The sequence below is a fragment of the Neolamprologus multifasciatus genome, chromosome 12 (genome assembly GCF_963576455.1).
Source record: "Neolamprologus multifasciatus chromosome 12, fNeoMul1.2, whole genome shotgun sequence".
Lineage (NCBI taxonomy): Eukaryota > Metazoa > Chordata > Actinopteri > Cichliformes > Cichlidae > Neolamprologus > Neolamprologus multifasciatus.
This window is the reverse complement of record NC_140450.1, coordinates 723814-737476: the sequence shown is the minus strand read 5'-3', so window position 1 is coordinate 737476 and position 13663 is coordinate 723814. Positions and strand designations below refer to the sequence as shown.

At 46.4% G+C, this 13663-nt stretch overlaps 1 protein-coding gene across 1 annotated transcript; it reads left to right on the top strand.

Moving 5' to 3' along the window:
• The first annotated feature begins 3188 nt into the window (after window positions 1–3188).
• slc18a1 (solute carrier family 18 member A1) lies at window positions 3189–13343 on the top strand. The gene is made up of 16 exons (XM_085180803.1): window positions 3189–4113; window positions 5728–6077; window positions 6296–6420; window positions 6610–6668; window positions 6774–6857; window positions 7982–8074; window positions 8455–8544; window positions 8920–8963; window positions 9748–9808; window positions 9986–10081; window positions 10631–10709; window positions 11200–11251; window positions 12011–12074; window positions 12181–12300; window positions 12375–12508; window positions 12614–13343. The coding sequence occupies exons 1-16, from the start codon at window positions 4017–4019 to the stop codon at window positions 12716–12718; spliced, it is 1653 nt and encodes a 550-aa protein (XP_085036929.1). The 5' UTR covers window positions 3189–4016; the 3' UTR covers window positions 12719–13343.
• Window positions 13344–13663: the final 320 nt, after the last annotated feature.

Genomic DNA, 13663 nt, shown 5'->3' with positions numbered 1-13663 from the left:
TTACTGAATACAATAATGGATTTCTATACATTTTACATCAGATACAAACGTTTGTTGAAAGATTCAGATAATTATTTGTTAAAAGCGAGATATTTTAAATGAGAATAAGAAAGAAAAGTATGTCTTTGTGCCCCCCTCTCCCTGTTAATGCCCTACCTGCCCCCCTGGCAACACTTTGCTAGATCCGCCCCTGCACAGTTACCAGCTGTCAGCTGCTTAGAAAAGGATCCTGGTGTTATTTGTCTCTCAGAAACAGATCATAACTTCAACTCATCCATGTCTCCTAAAAGGTAAACCTGTTTCTCCATCAGCTGTTCAGCTCTGATGATTCAGTAAGGACATCTCCTGGTTTCATCTTCATGTTTCCCTCTCACCACATATCCAAACCATCATGACCAGCAGCTTTACAGCTGTGGCTCCAGCAAACATCAGCTGATACTAGAAATTAATATTAAATAAATTCTAACATCAGCTGATCAAGCTTAAACGTGCTGCTGTTGTTTAACGCGACATCCGCTGGTTTCCTCTTTCTGACGCAAAGTGGGCGATAAGCGAACAAGAGAGAAAAGCCGATCAGCTGATCATTGATCAGTTTCATGATTGAAGTAGAAACTTTCTAGATGAAAAAGTGCGGGACACATCGCGTTCCTTTTCACGTCAATTTTAAAGTTCGACCTCCTCGGCTGTAATTGGTCCAGCCCATAGTCGATCATGACCGACTGGCCAATCCACCACCTTTCATTTAAGAAATAAAACCCCATCGGCCCATAAAAACGAAAAATCATGAGCGGCCCACCGGGCAAATGACCGGTATGCCCGATGGCCAGTCCAGCCCTGGTTCCAAGGGGGGAAACTCTGGTCCAAAAAAGGATATTTTGACTGGTAGCGTAATTTGTGCTGTGGCTTTTTCTTATTTGTGGTCGTTGAAGGAAGTCTTGGTCTTGGATGTGTTTTCTTAAACCAAACTTTTTGTTGTGTTTGGCATGGTTCAGTGATCGTGGCAGCACTGGTAGTTAAGTTATGGGTATCTTTGGACCACGGGTATATAAATCACTTTCTGTAGTCTCTCTCATCTCTTAGGAATTTGGTTCTCTTGAGGTCCTTTATTTCATCTTCATATTCCTTTAGTCTGAGATCAGTTTCCTCCATTTCTTTCAGCACATCATTATTGTCCCTTGCCAACACCTCGAGGTGCTGTTCAGCCTGTAATATTACCTAATAGTAATAGCCATCAACGCACAGGAGCATTTGTTGAGGATGCTATTCCATGCAGTAGTGAAAGCTGGATTGTCTTTACCAAAAGATGGTGGCTTGTGAATACGTAGTCTTCTTGGGATCATTTCTTTCCCGATGTAGTCTGATAAGCTGATGCCATTTGCTCTGGAGTAGAACTTCCTCAGGTGATCTGCTGCCTCCTGATTGGTGTCTTGTTCAAAGAGTGAAGAATTCCTCAAAACGTCTATGGCAGGGGTGGGCAACTCCAGGCCTCGAGTGCCGGTGTCCTGCAGGTTTTAGATCTCACCCTGGGTCAACACACCTGAATCAAATGATTAGTTCATTACCAGCCCCCTGGAGAACTTCAAGACATGTTGAGGAGGTAATTTAGCCATTTGAATCAGCTGTGTTTGATCAAGGACACGTCTAAAACCTGCAGGACACCGGCACTCAAGGCCTGGAGTTGCCCACCCCTGGTCTATGGGATTGAAGCCACAGAAGGCTGATGCGCCTTGAATGTCATCGTCTCTTGTGGTCGAGTGGGACGTGCCGTATGTTGTTGATGTTGTTGCTTCATGGTGAGTGTGTCTCAGAACCAGAAGAAGATAAATCACAGCAACAATTTCTGGCACAACTTCACCTACTTCCAAGGTGCATGGAGAGGATTTATTTTTATGTTTTTATTCTCATTTATCAGTTAAATTATTCTCGCATGAGTAATGTTTATTTAATTAATTTTATTTATTTTTTCAGCCAAAGAAGGAGTAGCATTCTGGACATCTCATCTTAAGTCTACATTTTAGAGATTTTACATTTTAGAGACATAAATTAGGACCTTTTAACAAACGTGTTCCTATGTGATGATGTCCTCTTGTTTTTAATTCATCTGCTGGACCAACCTCCTTTTATTATTAAACACTGCCCTTTGTCCATTTTTGTTTTGTATATTCAGAGTATTCTTGTGTATTTCACGCATGTGTTATTTTGAGATAGGTGGGGGTTATGTCTCCTCCCCCCCGTCCTCATCATTAATGAGCTAGTCCAGGGCTGTATCCCAATTCAGGGTCTGCAGCCTCAACGATCCTCAAGGGTCGCGTACTCAAAGATTGCTAAGGCCGGAAGTGCGAGGCTTGTGAAATGGGACGGTCTAGCCTCCGTCGCGCTGCCCAGGTTGCCTAGCAACCATGATACTAACAGCTGGAAACGTTTCATACAGCTTTGTTTGACAGAAATGAAGGAGAAAATCTTTTGTTCATTTGTTTGTTTCTACATGAGCTTTGATCATTCTCTGATTAAGCTCAGCTATTGAACGGCGTATATTTTAAAGTAAAGGCTTTAAAACCAAGTTAGTACAAACGTCACTAATGTCACATGACTTTGCCAACATGTGGCCAACAGTAATGTTTTAATGTTCTTCGTTATTAAACATTTGCACATAAATAAGTGACATAATATTCAGTACTTACTTAAAGTTTACTCTTCCGGCGCCCCTCATCCACTGTTTTTTTCCGGCAAAATTATCCACACCCACCGCCGCGCTATGCATTCTGGGATATGTTGGGCCACGAAGTCTACACCGCCACAGCCTTAAAATTCAGGGAAATGAAGGACGCATTTGAGGGCCGCATTTCGAGCAGCCTTCGAATTGGGACAGCCTTCGTCGCGTCGCTGTGACGTAATCGGCCTTAAAATGCGGCCTTTAAGGCTGCAGACCCTATATTGGGATACAGCCCAGTATTTACTTGGGTGACTTAACCAATTAACCAATAACCTACCTGTTATATGTCAGCTGATCTATCTATGAAGTTTTGATTGGTTATTCTGAATCTTTTTCTGTTTCCTGTCTTGTATTTAAGCATTTTTTTACAATGTTGTACTATGACCCTGATGAAGGCCACAAGCCGAAATGCGTTGGTCAGTTATTAAAGTTGTTCATCTTCCCTCTAGTGTTGCTGGAGTTCCTGCTTTGTGCTTGCTTTGTTAACAGTTTGGTCCTGTTGGTGTGAAGGTTTGACAGCTTGTTGAAGATGCTATACTTTCGTGTCAAGCTGTGTTTTATGTGTAGCGTATTTTAAAAGACTCTCATTAAGGACTGAACTGCTCACAGAGGAATGAGTACACTTGTTAGTAGATAAGTTTCTTTCATCTCGTCACCACAACAGGCGCTTCATGTGTGACTTGGCAGATGAACTTCCTGTTGTAGCCCCAGAGGGATTTGTGTCCCGGGATCAAACCTGGGAGCTTCTGCTTATTAGGATAATGAGTAAAGCACTATGGAGCTGCCTCATGTTTTAGTAGGTGCCTTCATATAATTGGCACATTAGATTAGTTAAATGGAGAGGACTGACGGGCTGTTGATGTTCAAGCTGCACAGATCCCGACAGTGCAGACAAACCTCCACGTCTGTGGTCTGCAGGCTCAGGCTGATAATAACAGCATGTTCTGCTGTTTTATTAAAGATTTAATGTGATATGAAGCAGCTCCCAGTCTCTGTGCAGCTGCTCTTATTGCTTCAGGTCCTTCAGGTCTCGCTGCAGAAACGTGTTTGCATAACGACTGAGAAAAACAGCTGTTCTCCGGACTCTGGACAACACTTGACTAAACGCACAGTTATCGTCTGTAAATAAAGCTTTTCACAAATATTTAAATGACTTGCTTTGAGTCATGTTTGCTTTTTCTTACTTTGGAGTTTGACTCGGGTGCATGTTTGTCTTAATTTGGTGGAGCTACATGTTTTATGAACGGTGGTTTTGGTTGATCTTGAGGAAACTGACAGATGACCGGCGTGTGTCTTTGCAGACATGGCGTTGCTCCATCAGAGTCGAGGCTCACCCAGACTCGTCCTGGTGGTGGTTTGTGTCGCTCTGCTGCTCGACAATATGCTGCTCACTGTGGTCGGTGAGTAACCGGCGCACACTCCACGAAACGACGCATCACAAAGACCAAATACCTGATTGTGTAAATCTCTTTATACCACACCACGGGAACTCGTATAGATCGAGTAGAGATCGAGGAGAGATCGAACTCCAGCCCTGTGTTTAGCCTGTCTTTGTTTACATTTCGCTGAACCATCTTCATAAAAACTGTCTTCAGACGTCATTGTTCCTGCAGTTTAGTCACAGATTTGTGTGCAGCGATCGCTGGTGTGGTAGGACTTGACTTAAGCGGTCAAAGAAGTGCAGGAGACTGATGCTGTCCAGTGTAGCCAGTGATTTATTCCCCATTTAGTGACCCAAACAATATTTACAAAGAAATAAAAAAGACTCTATAATTAACTCAGTTCAAATAAACATAACTGAACTTAAATCTGCTCACAGCTACACTGACCTGAACCTTTCTCCTCAAACACCTGAGTTCTTCTGCTTAAATCGTCCACGTAACCAAACACTTTCTCCTCTGGACTATTTCACTCAGTAGGTAAGATGATTATATTCAAACCTCTGCTGCTCCTCTTTACTGGCAACATAAACTCTGTGGTGTAATCAATACATATTCAATAAATCTATTTCTCCATAAACCCTCTAAAATCAACTTTATTAAATTATAAGAGTTCTTCCCGTCTGCACTTGGTCTCTTCCTGTGACCTCAGATGAACCCAGAAGCTATAAAGCAGGAAGTAAAACTATATTTCCTCCTTTTGTTTCTGGCAGACAGGTAGGTAAGTTTAAACAATACAAATTAACAGTTGAAATAAAGAACAACTTAACAAACTTGTAGGATTGATTTAAACCAACATGTTATATTATATAATCTGTAAAAGTGCAAAACAAACCCGGGATAGTAGATGTTTGCAGACGACATGTGAAATATGGTTCAATCAAAACAAGAATGTTAACTACGAATAAAGACAAATGGTCTTCTCACCCACTTTGTCACAGCTGGACTCTTTTAACACTGAAGGGAAAGTAAAAACAGAAAGATTCTCGGGCAGGTCTGTTTGGGTGGACAGGTGTGACTGATTACCGTCACACTGAGGATTTTCAGGGAAGGTGTGCAGCTAAGAGAATAAGAGAGGACAGTAACACTTCTAAAATCCCTGAAAGAAGAACTCAAAGGACGGAGCTGCCGTCTGAATAATAATCTGTCCACATACTTTTGGCCGTGCAGCGTCTGAGCCGATCTGTGACGCAGCCGGAAACCTCGAGGTCGACGCCGTCGTTAGCTGTTAGACTCTGCAGAGGACACACACACACACACACACACACACACACACACACACACACACACACACACACACACACACACACACACACACACACACACACACACACACACACACACACACACACCACCTCCTGACCTGGACCTTTACAGTGGGCTTGTATCTGCTCTCCTTTTGTCTCCGCTCAGATTGAATCTTCTTCTTCTTCTGTGCTCTTTCTTCCTCTCATGTTTTGTCTGCACAGCTTTAAATAATGAAACATCCAGTAGGAGCTGTCTCCAATGGAGGACCACATGTTGTTACTGATTACAGTTACTGCCTGCTCTGACTGATCTGTCTCCGTCCTGTAGTACCGATCATCCCAACATTCCTCTACGCCATCGAGCATCCGAGTCCAGAGCCACAGACCGCCCAGCCCTCCCTGCTCCCTCTGCGCGGCCTCGATGCATCACGTCTGGGCACTGCACCCTCACAGCCCCCCTCCTCCGCCTTCAGCCTCCAGACCTCCAGACGGACCTCCCAGCGCCTCCACCTGCCTCGGCCCAGTACCGGTGCACCGGTCCAGGTTACAGGGCCGACCCTATCGGCTCTGGTGTCCCTGTTTGATAACTCGACCTTCAGCCTGACTGACGAGAGCGCCGGCACCGAACCGGCGGACCGGACCTCAGTGACCGCGGATGTGCAGGGCAACGAGACCGAAGTAGGTGGAGACCACGATACCTGACCAGCCCATCACTTCATGATCAATAATCAATCAGCTCTGGTTCCTACTGTTCCCCTCTGTTTCCTCGTTTCCTTTCTTTTGTCTCCTCCTCTCTGTGATTAATCCCCTTGCTCTCTCTGCCCATTTCCTCACTTCTCTCTAAACGTTATTTCGCTTCCTTGTTTTGGCTTGTTTCACACATTTCCTTTCCTTAGGGCTCTTCCTGTCTTCAGGACAGTTTGTTTCTGGAAGAAGAAAATGTTCGAGTTGGTTTGTTGTTTGCTTCTAAAGCTATCATCCAGCTGCTCGTCAACCCCTTCGTTGGTCCACTGACTAACAGGTAATATTATTATTAGTAGTAATAGTAATGTTAGCAGTAATAGTAATGTTAGTAGTAATAGTAATGTTAGCAGTAATAGTAATGTTAGTAGTAATAATAATGTTAGCAGTAATAGTAGTATTGAAAGAGAACATGCAGACAGGCTGAACCTTCTTGTTCTGAAACTGAAGAATGTTTTTCTGTCTGCAGGATCGGGTATCACATCCCCATGTTTGCTGGTTTCATCATCATGTTTGTGTCAACCATCAGTAAGTTGTTGCGCACACACGCACACACACTCACACACACACACACACACACACACACAGAGGTGTGTTTTCTCTGAAGTGTGTGATCCTGTGTGTCTCTGTCAGTGTTTGCCTTCTCAGGGACGTACGCTCTGCTGTTTGTCGCTCGCTCTCTGCAGGGGATCGGCTCGTCCTTCTCCTCAGTGGCAGGTTGGCACAGAACACCTGAAGCAGCAGACAGTGTTTAACAGCACCTGTACTCTCACCTGTACTCTCACCTGTACATACACCTGTACATACACCTGTACTCTCACCTGTAGTCTCACCTGTACTCTCACCTGTACATACACCTGTAGTCTCTCACCTGTAGTCTCACCTGTACTCTCACCTGTAGTCTCACCTGTACTCTCACCTGTAGTCTCACCTGTACTCTCACCTGTACTCTCACCTGTACATACACCTGTAGTCTCACCTGTACTCTCACCTGTAGTCTCACCTGTACTCTCACCTGTAGTCTCACCTGTACTCTCACCTGTACATACACCTGTACATACACCTGTACTCTCACCTGTACATACACCTGTTCTCTCACCTGTACTCTCACCTGTACATACACCTGTACTCTCACCTGTACTCTCACCTGTACTCTCACCTGTAGTCTCACCTGTACATACACCTGTACTCTCACCTGTACTCTCACCTGTAGTCTCACCTGTACTCTCACCTGTACATACACCTGTACTCTCACCTGTAGTCTCACCTGTAGTCTCACCTGTACTCTCACCTGTAGTCTCACCTGTACTCTCACCTGTACATACACCTGTACTCTCACCTGTAGTCTCACCTGTAGTCTCACCTGTACTCTCACCTGTACTCTCACCTGTAGTCTCACCTCTACTCTCACCTCTACTCTCACCTGTAGTCTCACCTGTAGTCTCACCTGTACATACACCTGTACTCTCACCTGTAGTCTCACCTGTACTCTCACCTGTAGTCTCACCTCTACTCTCACCTCTACTCTCACCTGTAGTCTCACCTGTAGTCTCACCTCTACTCTCACCTGTAGTCTCACCTCTACTCTCACCTCTACTCTCACCTGTAGTCTCACCTGTACATACACCTGTAGTCTCACCTGTACTCTCACCTGTACTCTCACCTGTACTCTCACCTGTACTCTCACACATACGTTAGTTGAAGCAACCTCTTGCGGTCATGTGACTAAACTGTTAAATGTGGCCTTGGCGCTGGAGAGTTCTCCCTGATCTAAAGGTGTGAACAGATGTGTTGTGTTCAGGTGCTGGATGATGATGACATCATGTCTTCGTGTCATGCAGGTCTGGGCATGCTGGCCAGCGTGTACACGGATGATGAGGAGAGAGGCATCGCGATGGGCGTGGCACTGGGAGGACTGGCTATGGGAGTCCTGAGTGAGTCACAAACTCACGCGAGAACGTTCAGTCTGCTGATTGGCCACAGCGACAGAAGTGGTGTATGAACACCCACCTGGAGAGTTTAGTTTCACAGCTCGCCGTTTGTCCACTCTCCCAGAATATGAAGCACACCTGGCTACAGAAAGCAGCTTAGCTCAGACTTGCAGCATACACCTGGTACCTGTGTCTGATCCAGGTTGCATCACGTTCACGCCATAAACTAACTGCTTCCCCAAGGGGTCTGGGCGCAGCTGATTGGTCCACAGCCGAGTGTCACTACTGCACAAGTGAACTGGATGTTCACTGAATGTTGATTTGTCAGGTTTACATGATGCTGTTGTTTTAGCTCTTCATATAGTTTGTGTGTTGTGTTTCAGTCGGAGCGCCTTTCGGCAGCGTGATGTACGACTTTGTGGGGAAGAGCGCCCCCTTTCTGATCCTGGCCTTCCTGGCTGTGTTCGATGGAGGTAAACCTGGAGACGAGGCTGGTCCTAATGTAGGATGATGATGATGATGATGGGTGGAGCCCCTGTGGCGTCAGCACGTTTAGCTTTTTTTTGTTGTTTTAATGCCGTCGTTATCCTGATTTACCGGAGCTGCCCTCGTGTGGCCGTTAGAGGAACTGCAGCTTTTTCAGCACATTAAATCAAACACATTAAACACAGCGTGCTGCCCTTTTCATAAAATATGATCCCAATCGAGACCAAATTGAAGTAAACAGGATGATGAGCTGCAGTTCACAAAGTTCACAAACGTCTGGCTGACGTCACGGTGACCACGGCTTTGTTTAGACCAACCAAGGTCGCCAGCATCACTCCAGATTTTGTGTGTGTGTGTTGCAGCGTTGCAGTTGTGCATCCTGCAGCCTTCAAAGATCTCTCCTGGGGTGAGTCCACTTTGAAGTCCTCTCATCTGTTTATCGCGTCGAATGTCCCATTGTTCAATCGGGAAGGTTAAATGTAAATATGAGAAGCATTAAAATAATCAAACTTTAACATCTTATTATTGATTGAAATAATTCAGAGCTTCATTATCAGATGATGAGTCAGTGTAACGATGTGTTCCTCCTAACAGCGCCATCAGGAAGAAGGAATCACAGAAACAGAGTAAGCTGGGAACCATTAAAAAACTGTCAAAGTTTGAGCCAAAAGTGGAGAAAATTGGGAAAAACTTCTGGAACCAGTGGGAAAAAAGTAAAAGGAGGAAACTGAACTCTTCTAGATCAACATGTTTCATGCACGTTAATCTAGATGTTCTGAAATTATAAGGAGAGTAAAAATTTTTGATCCCAAAACATTGATTCTGTTCATCTGGATGTAGCGTTACATCCAATTTCCTTATCTGGATGATTGAACATCAGAAATAAACATGTTTGACTTTTTCCTGGTTTCAGTGTCACGTTTTTATTCCAAAACTGAAACAAATGAAACAAAAACTGAAATCTGACAAACATTAAGAAATTTTCCACTGATTAAAATTTTCAGTGACTTAAATTTTTCAAAATAAAACATGTCGGCCGGTTTCTGAGCTAATCTGAAGATATTATACGGATCAAAAACATCTGTTTAAAGAGCCGATGGTTCTTCTGTGCCTGTTTGAATTGCAGCTATTTTGGGTTCTCGTTGGTTCTGCATGTTGTCCAGCTTCAGCTCGTGGTTTTATGGTTTCAGAGTGTGGAGGGAACGCCATTACTCACCCTGCTGAAGGATCCGTACATCCTCGTCAGTGCAGGTGAGGCGACTTCACCAGGTTTGTTTAGTAAAAACTGAACGTCTGCAGGTAAATCTGTCCGAGCAAATGTTCACATTAATATTTGTTTCTGCTCCACGTCTGAGCACGAAGGAGCAGCAGCAGGTGTGAAAAGTCCTGATCATGTTGTGACTCGTGTAAATCTCTGTGCGTCTGCAGGGTCTCTGTGCTTCGCCAACATGGGCGTGGCCATCCTGGAGCCCACTCTGCCCATCTGGATGATGCAGACGATGTGCTCCCCGAAATGGCAGCTGGGTACGTTTTTCTGCTCGGTCTGTTTGTGCCGACGCTGTAACGCTTTCCCCCGAGCTGCTGCCGTCACAGCTGATTCTGATGGTGGGTAACGGCTCGGGTCACTGTGAGGGTCGGCCGGGCTGCAGACGCTTTTCACTGGACGTCCAGCCCGGCTGTTCCTGCTCTGACTTCACCACAGAAGCTCAAAAATGAGGTTTTCTGAAGGTGACCCAGGAGTCATGGAGGATCGCGCCCCTCGCCTTCATCTGAAGGCCACACCGAGCGTGCTCCTCAGTGTGTTCTGCGGTCATTGAGGCCGTTCTCCGTGAAGTCGCCCCCGGGGTGAGACGTTCAGCGCAGACTTTGACGTGGCCCTCAGCACCAGTCTGTCTCAGCTTGGTCTCTCCGTGACTTCCCCCACAGCCACTCAGCAAATATCCAGTTGAGGACTCGCTGGTTGGAGACATTAAAGCAGCTACCAGGACTTTGAGGAGCGGTTGCAGAACAAGCCTGAGGTCTTCATGACTGCACCTCATACGTTGACCCTAACAGGTGTGTGCTGTGTTGCAGGTATTGCCTTCCTCCCTGCCAGCGTGTCCTACCTGATAGGAACAAACCTGTTTGGTGTTCTGGCCAATAAGATGGGACGGTGAGTACTTCTGCATCTGACCACAGGAGAGGGTTTCTCAGGGTCAGGGGTCAGCCTCTGTCTGCAGAGACGTAAAACCTCTGCACAGGGTGAGGTATCAGACCTGGTGCTTAAACACCTTCAGACTCTGAGAGCTGACCTGGCAGAGCGTGTGTCAGCACCAATAAAACACTTTCATCATAAGAAACTTGATCCCGGCTCTGTTCAGAGGAGTGTTTCAAAGTGTTTCACAGGGATTAATGAGGCAAAGGAAAACCATATCGGAGCTGATCAGCACCTCGGAGATTAAGCTTCTCCGGTTTTTAAGCTTTACATTGATCAGAGCCTGCTGACAGATCCCTCGGTCCACACCACGTTTCCTGGGAATCTGTCCAGAGGCTAAATCAGCAGATTAGCAGATTAACTCTTCAGATCCAGTTCAGACCTGACGCTGAAGCTTTCTGGTAAACCAGCAGCTGTAAGAGGCTGATGTCTGTTTGTGTGTCTCCAGGTGGCTGTGCTCCATGCTAGGGATGTTTATCGTTGGCATCAGTCTGCTGTGTGTGAGTACGACATCATCTCTTTGTTTATCCATCTTCCTATGATTCATCATCATCTGTCAGTCATCGATCCTTTCATCCACCCAAACACCAAACAGTAACCCGTCCATCATTGGTTAATGTGGATCTGTGCAGCAGTGGGAGCAGGCGCTCCTGACGCTCCGTCTGAACCCGGGGAGCCTTCCAGGAACCTGGTTTCCCTAAATAAGCTGGCATGCAGAGAAGAGCAGATTACATATTAGAGCCTCAAAGCTTCGAATGTTCCCATCTGGTGCTCTGTAAACTCTTCTTCTTCCACCGTGCTGAGCATGAGCTTTCATAGATGACGAGTCAGTTTCTACCATCCACACCTGAGCGCACTTTTACTTTATTAGCCAGGTTACCTGTGCTGGTGAGGATGCTGCCCAAACTAGCCCACCCTGCAGTGTTAGCACCATCACCTCACTTTAGGAAGGTCCTGAGGTCAAATCCACCAGCTCCTCCCACAGCCCAACGACCTCCCTGTTAGGATCATTAGTGGTTCTAGATGGATCACAGGTGTGAATGATCACCTCTGCTCTGCAATACGTGACCTGTACACCTGGAACAGGCCTGAGAACCACCTGTGATCCTGATCTAAGCAGGATATAAACTGATGTTCATGTTCTGGGAAAGCCAGCAGAACCCTCACTTCCTGTCATCCAACCAATCAGCATGATGAAAAGAGCCTTCATGTCAGGAAGCACAGCTCGCGTTAAGCGTGATGTTCCCTGTGTGTTTCAGGTTCCCTTTGCCACCAGTATCTACGGCCTGATTGGACCAAACGGCGGTCTGGGATTCGCGATAGGTGACGTGTGAAATGTGTAACGGCATGTTGGGTCTGCACATCTGCCGTGTTTTTACTGAAACCATGACATCAGTGACACCCTCTCACCTGTCCTGTGGTGCTTCAGGTATGGTGGACTCCTCCATGATGGCCATTATGGGCTACCTGGTCGATATCCGCCACGCCTCCGTCTACGGCAGCGTCTACGCCATCGCTGACGTGGCGCTGTGCATGGGCTTCGCTATAGGTACCACACTCACATTCGCACAGCAGAAAGGAAAAAGCCAATGATGACATTAAAATCTCCTCCTGTTGTTCCAGGGCCATCCACAGGTGGCGCTCTGGTCCAGGCCGTGGGCTTTCCCTGTCTCATGGTGTTCATCGGGGTCATCAACATCCTGTACGCGCCGCTCTGCTTCCTGTTACGTAACCCTGCTGTCCGAGAGGAGAAAATGGTAAATAAAGCTCAGGGGTGGAGAAGAGAGTGCAGGCAGGGTGGAGCGGGTGGAGACGAGTGCAGTGAGATTGATTGGTATTCACTCCTGCATCGTGTGTTGCAGGCGATCATTGATCAGGAGTGTGTGATGCACAGGAAAAGCTACAACACAGAGAGCCGTGAGTTTCCTCTGAGCGACTACAGCGAGGAGGAGGAGACGGAGGAGTGATGCGCACAAGCTCGCCCGAACGTCCACATCGTTATACGCCACCTTCGTGTCACCTTTGCACTTCCTGATCATCATTTAGTTGGGGGGAGGTTGTCAGTGATGTTTAGTTTAACTCTGACTCATGCTAAGCTACTGTGAGCGATCAGAATCAGCCGATGGTGGTTGAAGCGATCTGGATGTGAATTTCAGAATCTGTGTGTGTTGTTCTTGTGTTTCCTCCCACCTGCAGTCAAAGTGTTGAAACTGTACCTGTGTCTGACCTCTGACCTGTGTCACCATTAAAACCTGCCCTAACCTGGAGAGCAGCTGCTCACCTGTGTGCGCTTACCTGTCCATCACAGTGTCAGGCTCACAGACCTGTGTGTGTGTCTGTGTGTTTTCATGCTTCTTATCTTTCTTTTCCTGACTTCTTGTTGCTCCTGAAAGGAACGCGGCGCTCCGTCAGGTGGAAAGGCAAACAGGAAGTGTCTGTGCAGCAGCTCACACGCAGCAGCGTTATCAGTGTTAGCTCAGATGTTTTGTAGTTCAGGCAGGAGGACATGCTGTCACTGTAAGCTGCTGACTCGGGTTCAGGACGTGTGTGGACCTCAAAGCCAAAGGTGAGGTCGGCCTGCTCGCCCCACCTTTTACTTGAAGTCATCTCCACAGCTTCACTCTGACACGCTAAGCCTCAACGTTTCCTCACATTTCAACTCAAATCAGTGAAAGGAAGAATAATGTGTGAAGAGACGCCTCGCTGCGTGACACTGCGCCCTCACAGGCTCGTGTGTGTGTAATTACATGCTGTGACAGCAGATCACAGCTGCTTCAAAACATTTCCTCCTGCTTTGAAATCTGAATAAACTCATGCAGAGCTGATCCCTGTGTGTGTGTGCGCTCATCAAAGGTGTTTGACTCTGTTTCTGATGTGGTCGTGCGTGTGTAAACAGGCAGGAAGTGCTTCAC